The sequence below is a fragment of the Erigeron canadensis genome, chromosome 5, assembly GCF_010389155.1.
Source record: "Erigeron canadensis isolate Cc75 chromosome 5, C_canadensis_v1, whole genome shotgun sequence".
Lineage (NCBI taxonomy): Eukaryota > Viridiplantae > Streptophyta > Magnoliopsida > Asterales > Asteraceae > Erigeron > Erigeron canadensis.
This window is the reverse complement of record NC_057765.1, coordinates 30,041,110-30,059,842: the sequence shown is the minus strand read 5'-3', so window position 1 is coordinate 30,059,842 and position 18,733 is coordinate 30,041,110. Positions and strand designations below refer to the sequence as shown.

The window sequence follows — 18,733 nt, the reverse complement described above, 5'->3', positions numbered from 1 at the left end:
GTTTACTTCATAAACGGAACCAGAAGTAAATTTCGATTTTATAACGTATTTGGGATTCACAATTTGAAAATCACTTCTTCTTTCTTTAGGTATCAGCACTATATATTCTAGGTAGCTTTTATTTAAAGCAAACTTATATACTCCATCCTACTTATTCATGAAATTAAAAAAAAGTATTTACAGGTCAACTGTAGTTAACAAATCAACCTGTTTCAATAGTTTCATTTTGCTAAGTATATAATTTTAACAACGTAAGCAAAAGACAATTAAGGATTATACATTCATACAACATCATTCTGAAACGAGCATTATACAACAAAACAAAACAAGTTTTGAAACCATAACACAAGCAGCTATACCTTATAAATTTTCATTAGATACCGAGTCGGGCTTGCATACATTGATATCAATGTTTCTGTTTATAACCGTGGGGCTGGACGAGCACGGGGTGCATCCCACTCTGTAACAATATGGTCACGAGTAATCTGGTTGAGTGAGGTACATCCACTTAATGCCATGGTTAGCTCAAATTCATCGCGTAACATTTGAAGTACTTTCTTTACACCGGCTTCTCCTTCAGCAGCCAAGGAAAACACTACGGGTCGCCCAATCTGACCATAACAAAACGTTAAAGACCGTATGATTTTCTCTCTAAAATCGTTTGTTTTGCAAATTGTATGTATTTAAATTGCATTGTCACAAGGAATTTGGCTTCTTAACAGTCAGATAACTATGCGGTTGGGCAATGGGTCCAGAATGCTTTGGTGCAAAACGGGTGGGTTGGGCAAACACAACACTGTTTATTCCATTTATTATTTACTTTTAACAAATGAGTTAAATGACTTAGAATTCTCATTAAGATGATGTTATTTCTTTGAGGCTAGAACGATTTAGGGTGTTGTACGCATTAAATTCACGTTAGACAACTTTATATTAGCTCGTTCGACCCATTTAACTATTTCACATAAACACTTCAATCTTGTACCAGTTTGAATCATTAATTATTATACAGTTACAACTTGGATGGACAAACTTTATAGATAACCAACCTATTATCAGTCCCCCATTGGCCGGTCCCACGGGCAACATGAGATAAGATAAATCATATAACACTATGGTTAAAGGGACATGGGGTGTGATTTAAACGCCTGACCTCTGCTTTTATGTTGCATGTCCTCCATCACTAGGCTACCATCGTGGAGACTTATTTAGATTGAAGTGATTTGAAATTGCTTCGTATAGTTTATTTGAACTTAAATTAGTAGTTAGGTTATATAATAACTTACAAATATGCCAGATGCTCCAAGAGCCAATGCCTTGAAAACATCAGTTCCACGACGGACACCTCCATCCAAAAACACTGGTACACGACCTTGTGCGGCTTTCACAACCTCTTCCAAAGCCATGATTGTGGCAGGGACGTAATCAAGTTGACGGGCTCCATGGTTGGAGACGATAACACCTGCTGCTCCAGCTTGTATAGCCAACCTTGCTGTATGGTTAACAAGTAGAATAACATTCTAAGCACTAGTTAAATGAAAAACCAGAATCATGGAATGTTCTACAAACAGTTTTGATTTTTCTTACTGTCTTCTGCAGTGATCACACCCTTCACTAGGATCGGCATCGAGGTGATAGTTTGGAGCCACTTCACATCCTGTGAACAATAAAGAAACAAAAGTTACTAACTGTATGGTCACATACTTGTAAATGGAAGAGGAACAGATAAATTTATGGAAGACTTCTTTTTTCAGAAATAGAAAACAGGCCGGCCTAACTTCAAATGACCATAATTTCTGATCTGAGTGTGGTTACAATCCTCCATGCTAGCTACTAAAAGGCCGGCATGGAACAGAAGTTGTGGCCAAATAATTAGCTTTAGTTTTCTTATGTATGGAGCATGAATCGGGGAAATGTGTAGCTGTCAAACTTTCGTGCAACTTTGAAAGCACACCCTCAAACTAAAACCCCTCCAATTAAGCTCCAAATTATATTCTTTTTTTTGTCAAAAACCACCACCAAGGTGATGGTTAACATCCTGGACTTCTTCCTAAGAGGTTTTAGGTCCAAATGTTATATGAAAAGAAGAAAAAAATGAGGATGTGGCCCATATGGAAAACCTCATCCATTAACCCGTTTGTTTGTCAAAAAAAAAATTATATGAAAAGAAGAAAAAATGAGTATGTGGCCCATATGGAAAACCTCATCCATTTACCCGTTTGTTTGTCAAAAACAAATTTTATATGAAAAGAGGAAAAAATGAGGACGTGGCCCATACGGAAAACCTCATCCATTTACCCGTTTATTTGTCAAAAACAAATATATATGAAAGAAGAAAAAAAAAAAAAACGTAGCCCATATGAAATGGTTGCTAGTTGCAAGTCCACCAAAACGTACCTTCCAGCTCAGGGTGCGGTCAATCTGACCAGCAACATAAGAAGATAATCCAGAATCAGCAGCCTGCATTGCAAAGTTACAAATTATAAGGGATGCAAAAAGTAAACATGATTATATAACTAAGACGCACAAACTAACAAACTGTATATATTTTAGAAGTTTTGATATCAACTTACTTCATCCATCTTGCCAAGGTCCAAACCCTCAAAGTTCTTCAACGTCAAAAACGGTGGTAAGGTAAACCTGTTTTTAATGTCAGCTTCTCGACGTCCAAGCCTTGGTGTATCAACAGTCAGAGCAATTGCCTTAAAACCAGCTCTTTCAGCTCTTCTCACTAGCTGAGCCACCACGTTCCTGTCCTTGTACACCTGATATTCCGTTGCAGTACGTAAATTTACAGATTAAAAACAAAAAAAAACAACTTAAACAAAATCCAATATAATAATTTCACTCACATAAAGTTGAAAGAAACGGATTCCAGGTCCGGTTGAAGCAACTTCCTCGACACTAGAGGTTGCCCATGATGACAAAGTCTAAAAAATGACCTAAATATTAGCATATAATTATAATACTTCCATTTGGTAAATCAAAGGCACAAAATGGTACTAAATACTAACCATAATAGTATTGGCAGCAGATGCAGCTCTTGCCGTTGCATATTCACCTTCATTAAGAATAACAAGTTATAATCAAATACAAAAGTTAAGATACGTATATCTCTATGTTCTTCGGTTTTGACAATATATGTTTACCCTCAGGGTGAGCCATTTTCTGCATGGCTGTTGGGGCAATCATAATAGGCATAGATATCTTGAATCCCAAAATTGTGGTAGTCATGTCTATCTTGCTCACATCAATTAGAATACGAGGCCTAAACCTGTTTTATTGTCAAAACAAACTACGTTAGGACACACGAAGGATATTTAACAACGAATGTATACAACGTTAATCGTGCGTTGTGAATGTGTATGGCGCTTACAGAATTCTTGCAAAAGCGTTTCGGTTTTCTTCTAGAGTCCATTGATCCTCAGCACCAGATGCATAGTAGTCATAAACCATCTTAGGCAACTTCTCCTTGGCAATAGCCTGATACTCGGTGACATTTGTAACCTCTCCCATCTTTCTTCTCTACCCGGGCACGAATCTTATTTTTAACAAAATAAAAACTAGTATCAAATAATCATGTTCATAACCTACATTAGATTTTCTATATTTCTATCATGAACTTCAATTAGATCAAAAATAACTCACTACGTAAAGGCGAAATAGAATAAAGCTACTTCATGAAAATGCAAACTATAACAAAGGCAACTTTATGACACTTCAAGTACAAGTTTTTTACACAATGAAGAACTATAAAAACTTATGGTATATACACTAAAAAAATGATATGATCAAGAAAACTAACCTTTTGGGGACTTGGGTGTTTTTTTGGCCAAATGAAATGGCAAGTCTAGATAAGTAACAAGTTTGAAAAATTATTGAAATGCATGACAAAGACATCTTGTAGATAAAGTGATAGAAATCGAATAAGAGGGTGTGTACCAAAAAATTTACAAACTAAAAATCAAGATAATGGATGAAGACAAAGGAAGGAGATGAGTTATATGAGGTGAGAAATGGAAACCAAATCCTATTGAAGGCAAATGGGTGGTTATCATATAATTGATTTACTAACATTTTCTTTATTATCATCATAATAGATTAATATCTCTAAATACTTATTATGAAAAAAAAAAAAAAAAAAAAGTTGAGATAGTCATGGGCTCATAACATTGTGCACTGTATAGTCTGTATGAATGTAGGACAATAGTTATAAATGTTAACTTCTCTTATATTACCAAAAGTCTCCATCTTTCTTTCTTTTTCAAGACAAATGTACATACTCCGTATTATGTAGTTGAAATGTAAGCATTTGTAAGAGGGTCCTTCAATATCCTACTACCATCAACGATCACCCGGCTATGATCATGATCATCGGTACGCACCACCAGGAAAGAAATTATGGAAATGAAAACAGAACGGAAAGATCAACGTTCGGCTGATCAACAAAACTAAGATTAATTAATTAGTATTGCAATAAGAACGCTTTACAAATTAGTTAGCATGCAATAAGAACGAATTACATCAAGTATTGACTTATTGTTGTAATTATTTGCTTTTAGCTTGTTAGATGAATTACTCAGATTATCAAACAAATTTTGTAAATTTGTTGCAGTTGTCATTGGAGACAGAGGGTGTGGAATAGAAAAAGCATCCAAAGATTATTGGTTATATGTGGAGCGTTTTTTGTTAACTTCAAATACATTATTGATTCGGCTAAATCTAGAAATCAATTATGATCCATTGAGTTTAAGACAACAACTTCATTTCTTGTGGTTGTATGATTGTATTGTTTATTTGGAATTGAAGGACAACAAATAGTGGATGAAAACAAATCAAATTATCCATCTCTTTTTGTGGATTTTATTAATTGATATCAGGGATATGCACGGTATGGTCTAAACCGGCTAAACCGTTTAAACCGAAGTAATTGGACGGATTGGTCGGTTTAAAATAAAAAACTTAAACCGTTGGTTTGCCTTTTTAATAAACCGCTCTTATGGTTTGCTTTTTTAATAAACCGCTCTTATGGTTTGCCTTTTTAATAAACCGCTCTTATGGTTTGGTTCGTGGTTTTAGACTTTTATCAAACCGGTTTAACCAAACCGGACAATTTAATTATATTAATGGTATGTTTATTTTATATATATATATATATATATTCAATAATATTATAAATTATAAATAACAAATCGACTACTACAACAACAATTGTTTAAAATACTATGACTCTCTTGATTCTAATATTGATATCCAAAATTCTTTTTTTGTTTTCTTTTAATTGTTTTATAAAAACATTTATTTCAATAAGGTATGTGAGATATTTTAGGCTTTTTCTCGTTATTTACTTTTGTAGGTGGGTTTTCTTTCTTTCTTTTTTTTTCTTTCTTGATTTATGGCTGTAGTTTTGTTCTAATAACGTATATCAATGTAATCTAAATTAGTTTTACCTTATGGTAATTTTTATTCTTATAGAGTTATCATATTCTATAGCTTATATCTATTTTTTAGATTTATATATAATTGTTTTTTAGATTTATAATCAACCTCGGCTTGTGTGTTTACGGATCTCTCTGATTTTTTTTAGATGAACAAAATAAAAGGTGTATTGAAATTATTATAAACGACTAAATGAGCATTGCTTATTAGCGTTGCATGAGCATTTCGCAGAGGTAAGAAGTTGGATTTATGGAAGTAATATACATGTTTAGTCATGTAACGCCCGATTTTTAAGGTACATATATATAGTTTTTATTTTATGTGAATAAATATTAATCAATAAATAAAAGTGAGGATAAATAAAAATTTAATAGGCATTATTATATTAAGTAAACTATATGGAGATAAGGATGGAATTATAGATAAATAAATAAATTAAAACAAGTTAACAAAAATTTATATAGTCTATTACGTGGCTGCTAAAATTAATTGCCAGCCAATTTCCTTCTAATTCTATATGTCCCATTTCTATTACCATCTCTTATCTTTTCCAATAAGATATAATAATAGTTCTTTAAGTAAAAGAAAATGGTTATTTTGAAAACCGATAATTAGGACGTGGTGGTGTGGTGTATCTCGAGCATCAGGAGAATTGAAGAAAAGGGAGTAATTAGTGTACTGTGTGGCTCTTGTTATAGGTCAACATCTAAATTTTAAGGTATAATTTTAAATAGAATTATTTTAATTAGGGTTCTTATATTATTGTTATTAATTTGGGAAAATTGATTTATTATAAGTATAAAAATTATAGCTCTTAGCTACTTTCGTATAGAGGTTAAGATGCTGATATTGTTGTCACCATCTTATGATGAATTTTATACTTAATTTCCTGTTGTAATGTTTGGCTAAGAATTATAATGTGGTAAATAGTATAATGATGATTGGTTAAATTTAATTAGTCAAGTGTGATAAGAGAACTTTATAGATCAAGATTATATGAAATTATGGTAACAATCATAAATGGAAGATTAAAATGACAGCCTAACACTATAGTGGGAATTAAGTAGATACAAATTTGTAGCAGTGCACTAACGAAGTGGTAATTGGTTTCATAGGTATACATATACAAGAACTTGAGGGTATGGATTAATTGGGTTGTGGCAAGGTGAGTACGTTGGTATGCATATATATGTACCATGGGGTTTAACATGAGTTATGTGAGACCGGTGGGCGTTAATTCATGTTAACTTATGTTGTTATGATTGGTAGAGACCACAGTATCGGGTGACGACTCGATGTACTTAGTGGCACCGGTATGGATCCATATCTAATATTTGTTGCTTAGGAACATTATGTGAGACTGACGGGCATTAATGTTCTAAAGTTTATTGTAGTGTGCCATGATATGTGTATATGTTTATAAACGTACCCACTAAGCATTCGCTTATATTTTAGTCGTTTATATTTTGTAGGCGATCAAGTTGACAAAAGCAAGAAGTGAACCGACTAGAAGGCTTACTACATAGAAGTACTTGGAAGTAGTAATAATCATTGAAGGTCTCTTTTAAGGTAGTTTTAGATTGTACTATTAATTTTGGGGTTAGACGTCTCTTGTCATGTGCTCTTGATACCCCCCCTTGTGCTTAATGGTGTCATTTTGTTGTTACCGCCAATTTAACCTGTGGGTTAGTATTGACATCACCTGACATATAATGCTTAAAAGTTTTAATCTAGTAATGTTTAAAAGGTAGTTGGTATAACAGATTGTATTAGTTAAAAATCATAGCAAATGTCGTGTAATGTGATGCTCCTGAAGTGCTTGATTTTTATAATGATCAACATTTAGTTTGTCTTATGATGTATGTATAATATCTGTCTATTACTACTTCATTCCTACATATTTGTCATAAGTTAAGGATTAAATAAATTTAGTTTTGAACACAAGCAGGAGTTGTCTCGATAGAACTTATAATGTTTTGTATATTTTTACAATTTGAGGTCTACTATTTAATTTACTAGTTAAATGGGAGGTTCATGTCATGTAGCCCTCCTGATCTTCAAGTCAGTGTGTACCATTTTTATTTAATTTATTTTGTAAATATAAGTTTTATGACATAAAATTTTAAATTAAAAATTAAATATCGAAATAATGGTTTATATACTATGGGGTGTTACAAGTCATTTCATTCTTAACTACTCTTGTGTATGTTGTTATTTTAGATATGATCTTATGTCATATATCTCCATTCAATACGTATAATATCAAACTTGGACGGTGTGAAAATTATGTAGAATTTATAAATGATACAAAATTTATCAAACAGATAAAAGCAACAAATGGAAGTACATTTTTAGGTGTAGAAGATTTTGATAAAGGCATTGTAGGACTATTTGTTTTTTTTTTTTAGTTTGAGAGGGCTCAAGGTATAGATCCCTCTAAGGATAAGACACCTTTACAGAGACTTTGAGAAACTGTAAAAAATGCCAAGATTGAACTATTATCAACATCTCAAATAGATATCGACCTTTATTTCATAACAACAGATGCATCTGGTGCAAAACATGTTAACATGAACGAAGTTTGAAACTTTAGTTGATGAATTGATAACGAAGACGAGAATTTCGAGTTTAAGTTGATAGATATATGAGCAATAATCAAAGGGTAAAAGCTATAAGATCCTATTATCATCATCATCATAATGGACTAATCATTAATGGTACAAATACCAAGTGATTAAGTAACTCAAATCAACCGCAAAGACATTTAATGAAATACTCAAATCATTTGAATTACTTAAAATCTTAAATCATGTTCAAACGAAAATATAAAACCCAAAACGAATTTGTGGTCATTCAAAGGTTGAATTTGTATTTCAATCCTACCTTGCTGTATGATTTTCATTATTCCAGTTACGTTATTAGATGAAAATAGTGTTTTGGGCTTTGAAGTCATGTGTGAAGTTTTATCAGTTAATGTTATAGCATTTTTATGAGTAGTACTCATGTTAAAACAATGTTTTGGATGGACTACTACAAATAATATATTCACTTATAAGTTTCGACTTTGCAACATGCTTTAATGATTCCAATGAGAGTGACTATATATTACTCGGATAAAATAGTTCCAGTGTGAATATGTAAGAAATAAAAGTTGTAATTAGTTTTAATGTAGTCAAATATCGAAAGCTTTACTTATATTTTCTTAATCATGCCCGAATAGTTATTCGGGTTGATTAGCTAGTATATATATATTCAATAATATTATAAATTATAAATAACAAATTATTAGTTGGTATAAAGTTGAACATATTCAAATTGTAGATTTAAAATTTTTAAAGATACAATTTCTAAATCATCAAGCTAATTAATATTACATGATTTATATTTTTCAAAATACTTTGTGTTTCTTTAAGTATAAGTGAAACTTTTGCAATTTAGTATTAATAAAAGCTGTTATATATGAACATCAAAAGTATGATAACCGTTTAACCGGACCAAACCAAACCGGTTAATTGGTTTTGGTTGGTTTGGTTTGGCATAACAATTTGGACGGATTGGTTTGAAAAAATGTTAAACCATTTACATTGGTTTGGTTGAGATTTTTAGCAAAAACCGACCAAACCGGACCACGCACATCCCTAATTGATATATCAAACAAAAATTCTCTCTTTTATCTCGGCTTGATTCGTCAAAAATAAAATAAAAAAGTTTAAAAATAGTGGAGTATTGCTAAGTGGCCAAGGGGTTTTTCATAAAGTGGTTTCTTCCTAAGGATCTCAGGTTCGAATCTTGCCACATGTAAATGTGGTGAGGGGCTCTTATCAATGATATACCCATCTAACACATGGGGAGCAAACCCTTTAGGGCATTGCCAAGGGTCGAACCGGCATGAACGCATCCACGTGGAGGTGTTAACTATTTATCCATTACTGTCTTTCAAAAAAAATATAATATAAAATATTATAGATAGTCACTTCTATAGAAAGAAAGAAAAAAACTGCTCATTGCCGTCTTTCGCAGGTTTTGAACCCCAATACATGTAGACAGACTTTACCTCTACCTAAGTAGATTATTTTATTTTCAAGTCTATAAATGCAAGACTTTGGTATATAATAACCTTTATTTTCTCTCCAAATTCTTTTAACTATAACTAGTCAGGTGCGGTGGTGATGGTTGGGGCAAGGAGGTGGCAGCGGCAGTAGCGGCATGGTTATTAATATAAATATAATTGATGTAAAAGAAGGTATTATAATACTAATAAGGATTAAGGGATGCAAGTTGTAAATTAATTCTATTAAGGGTATTATAAGTATAGGTAAATGTTCATTTGAATCTTTAATTTTTCATAAAACCTAAGGACCAAATCCTAGTCATTTGATCATCTCAATCAATGGCTAGGATTGAAACTTATGCCTTAATTAAAAAAAAAACACGGAGGGACATATATGTAAATTTGCTTAAAAAAAAAAAAAATTATTTTCCCCTTTCCTCCTCCTGATGGAAACACACACACACACACACACTCCCTCTCTTCTCCTCCTTGGACGATGACCACCACCATCACCACCATATCCGACCGCCGCCACCACCACTACAATCTGGATCTTCATCTCAAACCACTAGCAATAACATCAACAAATGGAAGATAATGTTTTAGATATTATGAGAGTGATATTTTATGTAGATTATGTTTTTTATATAAAAATGGATAACCATACCATTTTTATCCATGATTTGTAGTTTTTTTTCTCTTATATTTGTTTTTTATATGATAAAAAGTTGTATCTTTGGTTGTTGTTGTTTAAAATTTTTATAATGAGTTTTGCCCACAAAGTGTTTGATGAAATGTCTAAATTAAAATGTATGTACTAAATCAAATTTGATTATATACGTATTTACTGATTGTACAACCAATGATACTTGATTGTACATAGATCTATTCTGAAATTTGAATTTGTTAAATTTTTGTTTTGTAACTTTGTTTGTGCAATCAAATTTGATTTTGTATTGAGGTTTTAGTTACTTGTGTTCTTATGCCTATATTCATATTTGATTTTACTCTTACAGTGTGAAAACCCTATATATAATAGACTATTCAAAATCAAAAATGATTTTACACATATATTGTGAAAAATCTATTCAAAATCAAAAATGATTTTACGCATACATTGGGGAAAACCTATACAAAATCGTATATAATTTTTTATAACACATTGAAACAAAACCAAATGAGTTCCATACAAAGAAAACCATTTAAAATTAAAAATGATTTTACCCATAGAGTGTCAAAATCATATATGATTTTATTCATACATCTAGACCCAAAAAAAAGGGCGAATTCGGTATCATTAAACATATTCAAAATCATATATGATTTTGTATATGCTTCCGTACAAATAAACTTATTCAAAATCAAAATTGATTTTAAGCATACATTATGAAAAATTTATTCAAAATCATATATGATTTTACGTATAAATTTGAGACAAGGCAAAATCATATATGATTTTACGTATAGAACTCATTTGCCTTGTCTCAAATTTATACGTAAAATCATATATGATTTTGAATAAATTTTTTATAGTTTATGCTTAAAATTAATTTTGATTTTGAATAAGTTTATTTGTACGTAAGCATTTACAAAATCATATATGATATTGATACTGAACTCACTTTTTTTTTGTCTAGATGTATGAATAAAATCATATATGATTTTGTATAGGGTTTTGACACTTTATGGGTAAAATCAATTTTGATTTTAAATGGTTTTCTTTGTATGGAACTCATTTGGTTTTGTCTCAATGTGTTATAAAAAATCATATATGTTTTTGTATAGATTTTCCCCAATGTATGCGTAAAATCATTTTTGATTTTGAATAGTTGATTATGAATAGGTTTTTCACAATGTATGCGTAAAATCATTTTTGATTTTGAATAGTTCATTACATATAGGATTTTCACACTGTAAGAGTAAAATCAAATATGAATATAGGCATAAGAACACAAGTAACTAAAACCTCAATACACGATCAAATTTGATTGTACAAAACAAAGTTACAAAACACAAATCTATAGAATCTATATACAAAATCAAATATGATTTTACACATACAGTTACAAAAACATAAATCTCTATAATCTCTATACATAATCAAATATGATTATGAACATAAAAGTAAACAATAACAGATAACAAATCGAATTTAATGTTACTCATACATTTTCACAAAACAAATGGAGTTTATTTCCACGAACCTATACACCAAAAAATTTAATTCAGAATCATAAAGTTGATTAAATCATATTATCAAACATTGATTCAGACATTTCATCAAACACCTTATGCAATACTCAATCAAATGTGATTTGATATTAAATCATATATAAGAAACTTTGGTTTAGACATTTCATCAAATACCTTGTATGCAATATTGTACCAAACAACAAAGTCAATTGAATAACTAATAAAATTTAACAAGTTTAAATGTTAGAATAGATCTAATCACATATTATCAAATTACATTTGATTATCACCTGAGAAAATTCAAATTTACATAACAAAAAGCCATATATTCGATTTCAATAGATTTTCTATTGTTTATTAACATCTTCAAGATCCATTGATAAAGACTGATGGAGATGATGATGATGACGGAAGCAACAATGGTTGTACTTTTGATTGGAACGTGGTGGTGACTTGAAGATGGTGGTGGTAGTGTCGGTGGTGGTAGTGTTGGTGGTGATTTTCCAAGAAGGAGGGGGGAGAAAGAAAGAGATATGTGTGTGTGTGTGTGAAGCTATGAAGAGTTAGCAGGGGATTAAGATAATATGTCAAATGACAAAACTACCCCCTCTGTGTATTTTTTTTTAGTTTTTTAACTGACCATTGATCATTTTTTATCCAAGGGCTGAGATGTGGCCCTTGGATCTCACCAATTTTTAAAGATTTAAGGGAATATAATACAACACTATAAGTATATTAGATGGAGCTATTTAAATTAAAAAAATTGATGAGATGGATAATTTAAATAAATCAAGTTTTTCTTTTTGAAAAAAATTAAAGGGTCAAATGCTGTATAAAATAATTACGATTAAGATAATTTATAACCCCTCTCCTTTCTCTTACTAATGCAAGGCTTTGGTTTTTCTTACATTTTGGGTAGCCTTGTGTTCTTTGTATTTTGTGGAACCCGCATACACCCAGCGCATTCACTTTTGTTTAATTATGGATTGATCATTGATGGATAGATTATTTTTGGACTTGTTTTCTGGTCTGATCCGTCTTAAAGGAGAGGATAGAAGCCCAACCACTAATATTGTGGTATGGCCCATCGGGCATCAGGTATCGGGAATACCTTTTTTTTAATAAACATGAATTTATCTTAATAGAAAATATGTAGGAGAATGTGTATTTTGACATTTTCTTTCTATGTATAAACAAATATATATGTTAAGTAAATGATTAATAAAATATAAAACATCAAAAGTATTAAAGAAAAGTTTTAAACTTAAAATTGATTCTATAATATAGATTAGAACTTAAAGTGATTCTAATAAATATATATAGTATTTTCGGGTTCGGGTATGGGAATCGGGGATTTACTGTTTCCCGTCCCTGTCCCCATTTCCATCGGGGATTAGATTTACATATCATACCCGTCCCCATCCCCGGTCAACTCGGGGATTCCCTGGTCAAATCGGGTGCGGGTATCGGGTTTCCCATCGGGTACGATTATTTTTGTCATCCCTAGGTATGGGATTGACCGACTGAACACCGACTGAACAGGAAGAAAGAAAAAAAAGGAAAGAGTTAAGGGGGCGTTTGGTTCACAAAATGTTTTTGAAAGAATTGAAATTTGTCAATGGAATTGGAAATTAAAAGAATTAAAATCTGATAGTTTTAAATTTTATGTTGTATTTGGTTAACAGAATTTAATGGAATCTTATGAAATGTAATTTATGTCAAATGATAAAATTACCTTAATAAAATAACAAATAATTCAAAAAATAAATTAAAAAGAAAAAACGCAAACATATTCGTATAATGGAAGCACACATGAATTGCAAACTCATAATTATTTATATACTAAAAAGTTATATGAAATTTACAAGTAACTATGCAAATGGCACACCCAAGCTAACTTTTCATTTTTCTCTTTATGTATCTTTTTTCTTCTTTATTTAATTTGTTTATACTTATTATTATTTTTTAACGATCGTTAGATTGTCTTTAGCTAGGAGTTTTTCAGGCCAGAATGCTATCCACTCTGATACCTCTAATACACCACATGGGAGGAGAAACCCCCAAATAAATTAATTGGGGTAAAACCCTGCTCCCTGCGGATTCGAACCTAGGTTTCCTGGATCCAAAGCTATCATTGAAAGACTCTCGTACCACTGGGCTGTGAACCCAATTCATTCTAAAGGTAATATTTTTTTTTCTTTTCATTTGTTATTTTATCTTTCTTTTCATTTATTTTTTTTTTTTTGAACGATCGTTGAGTTCCCCATAGCTAGGAGTTTTCCAGACTAGAATGTCACCTACTCCGATACCTCCAATACACCACATGGGAGGGGAAACCCCCAATTAAATTAATTGGGGTAAAACATGCTCCATCCGGATTCGAACCATCAGTGAAAGACTCTCGTACCACAAGGCTGTGAACCCAATTCATTCTAAAGGTAATATTTTTTTTCTTTTCATTTGTTATTTTACCTTTTTTTCATTTGTTTTTTAATTTCTTACGTCAATTCAAATTTTAAAAGTTATAAATTTGTATATTTATCCTTTGGCTTTATATATATGGTTATTTAGTCAAATGTGTCTTCCTTTTTTTAGAAATTGCTAAATGAAGCCCTACTTAACGTGCATAAAAATGTTATGCATTTTCACATCAAAAGCTCACCCCCTAAATTTTATGGTAAGTGTACAACTATTTAATGCACCATAATAAAAGCCCTAATTAAGGTCTTCGTTTAGCAAAACCCTTTTTTTCATGAGAAAGTAAAACTTATATCTTTTTTATGCACCTTAACAAAAGTCTTTAAAGCTTCGTTTAGCAAAACACAAATTTTATATACCCCATCATTATATGTAATGTAATATGTAAAAAGAAACTCACCAAACCTAAAAAATAAATAGTTAATATATTTAATATACTTTAAAATCTCAGCGCAACACGCAGGTGATGTTTCTAGTTAATTATTAAAAAGGAAAAGAAAAGGACAAGTTGCATATCTATGCACATGAATAACCATCGATTCTAACTTCTTCATCAATATTAACGCAATTCAAGTGTGGTATTTCGAACAAAAACAGTAAATCAATTTAGTTTTCCCTAAAGATATCTTCAATTTATATATATGTGTGTGATGAAGATTCAGATAAGGGGTAAAAATGGAGGTACGAACAAGGTTAGAAGATAGCAAAGAATATGTTAAGACTGGAAAAGAAAAAAGAGTTTTAATTATTATGACAGAGGTTTTTTTACAAATGATTAAATTCCAATGAAATATAAAATTTTTCATGAGTTTGTTGATGGAATTCCAAATTCTGTATATCAAAGAAATTGAAGGAAAATTTTAAATTCCAATTCCAATATTTATCTCAACCAAACATGGGAATCAATGGAATTTAAATTCCAATTTCCAAGAATTTCTACTAATTCCGCAAACCAAATACCCCAATATCTCGTCTATATAACTCATGACAAGCTATCCAATAAATTTTAGTCATGTTCATTATATATAAGTAATTTGTTAAACTGAAATCGTGAATTTAGTTTAAAATATTATTATTATTATTATTATTATTATTATTATTATTATTATTATTATTATTATTATTATTATTATTATTATTATTATTATTATTATTATTATTGATGATTCATTATGATTATGTTCTAGTATATTTATTCATCATCAGATTTGAGTTTAAATATTTTTTATGAATTGTTAATTGACGTTGCCGACAGCTCGTCACCACTACCAATCGTCTCTGTCGTCCTTACCGCCACCACCACCACCACTACCAATTGTTGGCGCCATTACCTCCACCACCAATTGTTGCCACCCCCACCACTACCGTCATCATTGCACCGCCACCACCACTGCTACCGCCGCACACCACTATTATCCGACTACCCGTTACCGTCACCACTGTTGCATCATACGGGTACCCTTCTAATTATATTATATATGTATTTCACCCCTCATATCTAAACCTTAAATTCACTGTTAATCCTTTGACAACTCAGGTCTTGCAAATATAAATATTAGTCACGAGTTATGTAAAGAAATTAGTATATTGTGATTTAGGAACACAGCGCTGAAATGCATGATAGAGTAAGCGATTACGTCATATAAAAATGCTTTCAACTTTTCAAGCCACACTCCATATTATGAACTAATACCATCTGGTCCTCCATTTTTAATAAACTCCTTTTAGCCCCTACTCGATCAATACATTTGCACTCTAGTTTATGTGCACTCCCGAAAATGAATTTTCAAGTGATCAATGTGGAAATCGAATAATCTATTGTTTTGAATTTTTAACTTAATAGTGTTACATAACCAAACAAATTATTACAAATGTACATCATATATAGTAATCAATATTCATTAAAACGTTTCATGAGGAAGTATATGTATACAAACCACAACATGATGGACTCTATTTACACATTGTCATCCTATAAATCAAATCCCACTTCCAAATACCAATTTTCAACAACTTGTCATCATCTTCGACTTCTTATATATAAATATATAAAAAAAATGGTGAAAGATGAAGTAGTTTTGGTCAACTTCTGGTCCAGCCCGTTTGGAACCAGAGTCAAGATAGCCTTAGAAGAAAAGGGAATTCCTTATGAATACAAAGAAGAGGACTTGTTTAATAAAAGCTCATTTTTGTCAACAATCAATCCTGTTTACAACAAAGTTCCAGTCCTTATTCATAATGAGAAATCCATATGTGAATCAATGAATATAATAGAATACATCGATGAGGCTTGGAGTGACCGAGTGCCTTCTTTCTTACCTTCTGATCCTTACCAAAGAGCACAAGCTCGATTTTGGGCCAATTTCATTGACAAAGAGGTATTCATCATACTTGTAACTATTTCATAATTTTCTAATTTATCCATACATAAATGATAAATGTCTTATTTATGTTTGGTATGACTAGCTAAATAAATTGATTTTGCACATTGGGCTTCTTGGCACAAGGACTTGAGACTTAGAGCTTTTAGGTTTAAATTTATGTGAGCAAAATGTTTCCAGTAATAAAGATATGGATTTTTTTTAAATGGGTTTCTTTTGGAACTGAGAGTTGAGTACAGGGACGAAACTACGTTGATTATAGGGGTAACCTAGGCTACGGGTCCCCTAAATTTACGTAGTCAAAATATTTTGAAAAATAATGTATTTTTATTGGTGTTACGAGTCAAATAAATATGGGATGCCGGTTTTGTAACCAACTTAAAACTTTTGAAACAACTTTTATCTAAAAACTTATAAAGATGTATCTTTACGACCAAATGATAAAGACAAACTACTAAAAGTGTCAAAAATTCTTAAAAGTCATTAAAAATGGCCATAAATATGTTAAAAATGTGTTAAAAATCGTAACAATTTAGTCGTTATCGTTGTTGTCGTTAGTTTATGCCGATACAACTCAATGTAGGATATATGAAAAATCAATGTTGTTGAGCATAAACTTGCCGTAAAAGAAAACTAGTATTTAAAACTGGTTTTTACACACTTAAATGAAATTGCATATAGCAAATAGTTATATTTCTTTTTAATTTTTTTTGTAGCTATATGAAGCAAGCAGGAAGATATATAGAGGCAAAGGGGAAGAAGAACAAGAGAGTGGCAAGAAAGAAGTGTTGAGAATATTGAAATTGGTTGAAGGTGAACTTAGAGACAAGGCTTTTTTTGGTGGTGACAACTTAGGTTTTGTTGATATATCACTTATACCATTTTATAGTAGATTCTATTCATGGGAAACATTTGGCAAATTTAGCATTGAAGAGGAGTGTCCCAATCTAGTGGCATGGGCCAAAAGATGTTTGCAAAAGGAAAGTGTTGCCAAGTCTCTACCTGATCCAATCAAGATTTATGAGTTCCTTTTGTACCTAAACATGTATTTGGCAAAGTAAATGCTTGGAGGATTTCGTGTGATTCTTAATAAGTCAATATGTGAGATTGTGTGTTACCGTATCGATATTGCTGTTTGGTCTTAAAAATAAAACACATAAATGGTAGAGACATATATATGCAATGTTTCCTCTTTCTCAAGCTTTAAAAGATACCATAATGATATGTTGAATACAATAATGCATGTTTATTACACAGCGAGACAACTTTTTAGCATTTCTGGTTTTCCTACATGTCTTGGGTTCGATTCTTAGGAGTAACAAGTTGTTTGTGGGTTTTTTTTTCCTAAATCCATGTAACTGCTTATGGTCTACATCTCATAGTCTAAAGTACATGCAAAGCTTTACCATTATACGGTGAAGTGTTCTCTAATGTCGAATACTGTTTAATTGTTAAAAAAAAGTACGTTAATTTATCTCATCTTTGTTGATTGCCAAAAAGAAATTAATTTTTAAGTTAATCCACAACTTTAGTACATGGATGACGTATACAATCAAGGAAGTTAAAACTTTGACATATTGATCATTATGTTTACACACTAATGCACAAGTCAATCATAATAATTGCATCAAATTGACGCAATATATTTTTAGCTATGATACATCGCCGTATAATAAAAGACATCCTTTACGACTATGATGCACCATGTTTTATACCATCATGCTTATTGATGTACCAAATTTATAAATACAACAATGATAGTTGCATAGTATGCTTATATAATTATAATCATAGAAGTGGGATATGGTTTAATGACTATAAAATCATTGGTTCGAATGTTATAAGAGAGTTTTTCAAAAAAATTGAGTTCCCTTCAAAATTGATGATTTAGTCTTAGAATATGATCGGGGTACCATTGATGACACGATACGGTGGTCTCGATCAAAAATTTTGCCTTTTTGGAGTATTTAGTAGGATATCAATCATAACAACTACTCGTAAATTCGTAATATATAATTCACAGTTTCACACGTTAGTAATCCAAGTTTAAAAGGACATAGCTCATTTATAAATTTTAGTTTGAACGAGTATTATCATTGGACTTTACTTTTAAAGCAATTTATTACGATAAATAATTAATCCTCTTAATTAAACTTTTTGAAAATCTTCCAAATTATAAAATTATAAGATT

General features: G+C 31.1%; 2 protein-coding genes and 1 long non-coding RNA gene across 3 annotated transcripts; 2 read left to right on the top strand and 1 right to left on the bottom strand.

The window, feature by feature from the left end:
• Nucleotides 1–238: 238 nt before the first annotated feature.
• Nucleotides 239–3,908, bottom strand: LOC122602185 (peroxisomal (S)-2-hydroxy-acid oxidase-like). The gene is made up of 10 exons (XM_043774901.1): nucleotides 3,806–3,908; nucleotides 3,377–3,541; nucleotides 3,150–3,274; nucleotides 3,015–3,061; nucleotides 2,853–2,930; nucleotides 2,574–2,765; nucleotides 2,398–2,460; nucleotides 1,588–1,657; nucleotides 1,287–1,492; nucleotides 239–611 (listed from the first exon to the last, which is right to left on the bottom strand). Exons 2-10 carry the CDS (start codon nucleotides 3,514–3,516, stop codon nucleotides 420–422), a joined length of 1,113 nt encoding a protein of 370 aa, XP_043630836.1. The 5' UTR covers nucleotides 3,517–3,541; nucleotides 3,806–3,908; the 3' UTR covers nucleotides 239–419.
• A 2,061-nt stretch (nucleotides 3,909–5,969) lies between these two features.
• Nucleotides 5,970–7,248, top strand: LOC122600973. Its single transcript, XR_006324115.1, has 2 exons — nucleotides 5,970–6,157; nucleotides 6,555–7,248. It is a non-coding gene; the product is annotated as an uncharacterized LOC122600973 (long non-coding RNA).
• Nucleotides 7,249–16,160: 8,912 nt separating this feature from the next.
• On the top strand, nucleotides 16,161–17,725 carry LOC122600972 (probable glutathione S-transferase parC). The gene is made up of 2 exons (XM_043773753.1): nucleotides 16,161–16,539; nucleotides 17,259–17,725. The coding sequence occupies exons 1-2, from the start codon at nucleotides 16,219–16,221 to the stop codon at nucleotides 17,601–17,603; spliced, it is 666 nt and encodes a 221-aa protein (XP_043629688.1). The 5' UTR covers nucleotides 16,161–16,218; the 3' UTR covers nucleotides 17,604–17,725.
• Nucleotides 17,726–18,733: the final 1,008 nt, after the last annotated feature.